This window comes from Lucilia sericata, unplaced genomic scaffold, assembly GCF_015586225.1.
Source record: "Lucilia sericata isolate MDLA Ls3-8-SP2 unplaced genomic scaffold, ASM1558622v1 Contig002761F_arrow, whole genome shotgun sequence".
Lineage (NCBI taxonomy): Eukaryota > Metazoa > Arthropoda > Insecta > Diptera > Calliphoridae > Lucilia > Lucilia sericata.
In genome coordinates, this window is record NW_023996474.1 from 1 (window position 1) to 5,139 (window position 5,139).

At 32.0% G+C, this 5,139-nt stretch overlaps 1 protein-coding gene across 1 annotated transcript; it reads right to left on the reverse strand.

Annotated features, from left to right (window-relative positions):
• Positions 1–19: 19 nt before the first annotated feature.
• Positions 20–2,803, reverse strand: LOC119614286 (myoglobin-like; the record flags this gene model as incomplete). The annotated part of the gene is given in 4 exon segments (XM_037970426.1): positions 20–211; positions 2,571–2,639; positions 2,642–2,707; positions 2,709–2,803. Coding segments are annotated over 4 exon segments (354 nt in total), but the record flags the coding sequence as incomplete, so codon positions are not given.
• Between the last annotated feature and the right edge of the window lie 2,336 nt (positions 2,804–5,139).

Consider the following 5,139-nt stretch of genomic DNA (forward strand, 5'->3'; position numbering starts at 1 on the left):
TAAATAGGAACTTAATTACATTTTTTTTTTTTGAGATTTCACAACTTACATTAAACGATTGTTTTTCAATTTGTCGATTAAAATGTGACACTGCAACTTTTGACCACATTTCCTCTAGCTTTGGTCCCGACCAATCATGTCCCAACATTTGTATGGATTCATCAAAAACTTTAATAATGCGCACGGCATGGGCTTTGAAGCGGGCATTGTTCTGTAATAAAAATAAATGAAATGCTCATTTTTAGACTGTGATATTTTTCTAAAGTCTTGATTTCAATCATGTGTATAGTCCAGAATATAGTCTTTACTATAGTCCAGACAATTTGGTAACGAAATCGATGCTCTTGAGCGAAAAATTCCATTTAAATTAATTACTCATATTTCCTTTAAAACCCATATCGCCTATAGTCCAGACTATATTTTTTTCTCTAGTTCAGTCTGTAGTACTGTCTATAGTCCAGACTATATTCTTGTATATATGGCAGTCTAGCTTATAACTCAGACGATATTTGTTTCTATGTTCTAGACTATAGTCTTGTCTACAGTCCATACTACAGACTTTTATACAGTCCAGACTATAAACATGTCTTCAGTCTAGAATAGTCTTGTGTATAATCTAGGCTATAGTCTTTTGTATAGTCCAGACTATAGTCTTTTCTATAGTCTTATCTATAGTCCAAACTATAATCTTGTCTATAGTGAAGATTATAGTCTTGTCTATAGCCCAGACTTAAGTCTTGTCTATAGTCCAGACTATAGTGTTGTCTATAGTCCAGTCTATAGTCTTGACTATAGTGTTGTATAGTCCAGTCTATAGTCTTGTCTATAGTCCAGCCTATAGTCTTGTCTATAGTCCAGACTATAGTGTTGTCTTTTGTCCATATGATAGTCTTGTCTATAGTGCAGACTATATAGCCTTGTCTATAGTCCAGACTATAGTCTTGTCTATAGTCCAGACTATAGTGTTGTCTTTAGTCCAGACGATAGTCTTGTCTATAGTCCAGACTATAGTCTTGTCTATTGTCCGGACTATAGTCTTGTCTATTGTCCGTACTATAGTCTTGTGTATAGTTTAGACTATAGTATATGGTCTTGTAAACAGTCTAGACTATAGTCTTGTGTATAGTCTAGACTATAGTCCAGACTATAGTCTTGTCTATAGTCCAGACTATAGTGTTGTTTATACTCCAGACTATAGTCTTGTCTATAGTCCAGACTATAGTGTTGTTTATACTCCAGACTATAGTCTTTTCTATAGTCCAGATTATAGTGTTGTCTATAGTCCAGACTATAGTGTTGTCTATAGTCCAGACTATAGTAAGGACTATGGTCTTGTCTATAGTCCAGACTATAGTCCAGACTATAGTCTTGTCTATAAACCAGACTATAGTCTTGTCTATAGTCCAGACTATAGTCTTGTCTATAGTCCAGACTATAGTATTGTCTATAGTCCAGACTATAGTATTGTCTATAGTCCAGACTAGTATTGTCTATAGTCCAGACTATAGTATTGTCTATAGTCCAGACTATAGTATTGTCTATAGTCCAGACTATAGTATTGTCTATAGTCCAGACTACAGTATTGTCTATAGTCCAGACTATAGTCTGATCTCTAATTCAGACTTTATTCTTGTCTATAGTCTTGTCTATAGTCCAGACTGTAGTCTTGTCTATAATCCAGAATGTAGTCTTGTCTATAGTCCAGACTGTAGTCTTGTCTATAGTCCAGACTGTAGTCTTGGCTATAGTCCAGACTGTAGTCTTGGCTATAATCTAGACCACAGTCTTGTCTATAGCCCAGACCATAGTCTTGTCTATAGCCCAGACCATAGTCCTGTCTATAGTCCAGACTTTAGTCTTGCCTATAGTTCATACTATAGTATTGTCTGTAGTCCATTCTATAGACTATAGTCTTGTCTATAGTCCAGACTATAGTCTTGTCTATAGTCCAGGCTATAGTTTTGTCTATAGTCTAGACTATAGTCTTGTCTATAGTCTAGACTATAGTCTTGTCTATAGTCCAGACTATAGTCTTGTTATAGTCCAGACTATATTCCAGACTATAGTCTTGTCTATAGTCCAGACAATAGTCTTGTCTTTAGTAAAGTCTAGTTAACAATTTATGTAGCTCTGAAGCTGCATGGGTCCGACTTGATCAATTCTAAAATGACATCCTTAAAATATATAGTAAAAGTATAGCCAACAATTACCCACTTGAACACCCCATTAAATGTCCTTCTGTCAAAGTTTAAACAAACTCTCAGGCCACACCTCTTATCTCAATCTTCTCTGCTTCTTACAACACTTATCTATTTATTGAAATATACTTAAACATTGTCTATATTTAGGGATATTTGACAACACTTCAAAAATATTTAGCATACTTCAAGGCACTTAAATGTCAACAGACTGTTAAATAAATATCAAGATGGTGTAACTAATACTTAACATCTATTAACAAAAATATATGTATGTATGTTTTTTCCAAGCCTAATGAAGGCAATTTTAAACAATTGTTCTCCTTAATATCCCTAATCATCTGAAAATAGTTTGTTTAAGAAAATACTTACTTTTAATTCATCAATTGGCAGATCTTTAAATGAATAAAACTTTTCCAAATTGGGACGGATATTTTGTAAAGAAATTTTAACAATATCGCCACACCGGACTCTGTGGGTGTAGCAGCGGGTATTTCCCAAGTTTTTTTTGATCTCATATACTTCATCGCAATTCATGTTGGTGTGTTAAAAGTCTTTATTAAAGCTCTGTAGAAACCGTCAATTATATATAAAGATAAATTTAGCTGTAATCAGAAAAAAAGAAAAAAGATTATTAAACTCTAAAAGCACAAATTCACTAAATACATATGTTTAATAATGTACACACACGCATACAAAAATCATTAGCATTCTGTAGTTGACATTTCTATTAAAGTCATTCATTCATTTCATCCAAATATCCCTCCCCCTTCAGAATGTTCTAACGAACATTTATAAGTTCAACAATATTTAAAAATTTAACGTTTTTGTGTCAGTTTTAATTTGTTTATTATATTTATTCATTGTAGTATTTAACTTTTTTTACTTGTCATCTGTTTTGCATGATGTCAAGTTGTCGGACAGACAGTTAGATTGACTTTTATTCTTTTTTAGTGGTTGTGCTTTATGATTGTTGTCATTTCAATTTTATGACTGTACAATACACACAACAACAAAAATAATAATATTATTATTTCTCTGTACAAGAAGTCTTCAACAACAAAAACATATTTTCGACAACAACAACAACAAAAAATCATAAGTATTATGTCAAGTGGTTTTGTTTTCATTCTGACACGTGATTAAGTTAATGGGCAGAGCACAATGGGTCATAAAATGCCAATTCCTTATGAAAACTCTATATAGACTATCTTTTTTAAAATTTCTGTTGCACTTTAATAGCTTTTTTATATTATTCCGAAATTTTAATTTTAAATTTAACAAAATAATTAAAAAATTGTTCAAACAAGAAAAGGTTGAATATCGGTCTATTCCTAATATTCGTGAAACAATTCATAACGAATTTTAAAGTATAATTTTTAACAGATTTTTTTTTTATTAAAATTTAGATAAATAATTATATTCTTTCCCATAGTGCAACCACTATTTACATTTAAATCGTATATTATTCACAATAATGCAATCAGAATTTTGAAATAATTAATTCTTAAAAAACAAAATAATTTTTTTTATATTAAATTTTAAAACAATATTGTTATATCAGCATTTTAATGATCTTCGGAAAACACTATATATGGGTGCTAAGTACAGTTAAGGACCCACCTCTACATAACTTTGTAGAAAATTCCAATAACTTATACAAATACACTACACCACACACCAGACTATAGACTAGACTACAGACTAGACAATAAAATAAACTATAGACTAGACTAAATACTAGAGCATAGACTAGACTAAACACTAGACTATAGACTGACTGTAGACTAGACTGTAGACTAGACTATAGACTAGACTATAGACTAGACTATAGACTAGACTATAGCCTAGACTATAGACTAGACTATAGACTAGACTATAGACTAGACTATAGACTAGACTATAGACTAGACTATAGACTAGACTATAGACTAGACTATAGACTAGACTATAGACTAGACTATAGACTAGACTATAACTAGACTATAGACTAGACTATAGACTAGACTATAGACTAGACTATAGACTAGACATAGACTAGACTATAGACTAGACTATAGACTAGACTATAGACTAGACTATAGACTAGACTATAGACTAGACTATAGACTAGACTATAGACTAGACTATAGACTAGACTATAGACTAGACTATAGACTAGACTATAGACTAGACTATAGACTAGACTATAGACTAGACTATATAGACTATAGACTAGACTATAGACTAGACTATAGACTAGACTATAGACTAGACTATAGACTAGACTATAGACTAGACTATAGACTAGACTATAGACTAGACTATAGACTAGACTATAGACTAGACTATAGACTAGACTATAGACTAGACTATAGACTAGACTATAGACTAGACTATAGACTAGACTATAGACTAGACTATAGACTAGACTATAGACTAGACTATAGACTAGACTATAGACTAGACTATAGACTAGACTATAGACTAGATATAGACTAGACTATAGACTAGACTATAGACTAGACTATAGACTAGACTATAGACTAGACTATAGACTAGACTATAGACTAGACTATAGACTAGACTATAGACTAGACTATAGACTAGACTATAGACTAGACTATAGACTAGACTATAGACTAGACTATAGACTAGACTATAGACTGACTATAGACTAGACTATAGACTAGACTATAGACTAGACTATATAGACTAGACTAGACTAGACTATAGACTAGACTATAACTAGACTATAGACTAGACTATAGACTAGACTATAGACCTGACTATAGACTAGACTATAGACTAGACTATAGACTAGACATAGACTAGACTATAGACTAGACTATAGACTAGACTATAGACTAGACTATAGACTAGACTATAGACTAGACTATAGACTAGACTATAGACTAGACTATAGACTAGACTATAGACTAGATAGACTAGACTATAGACT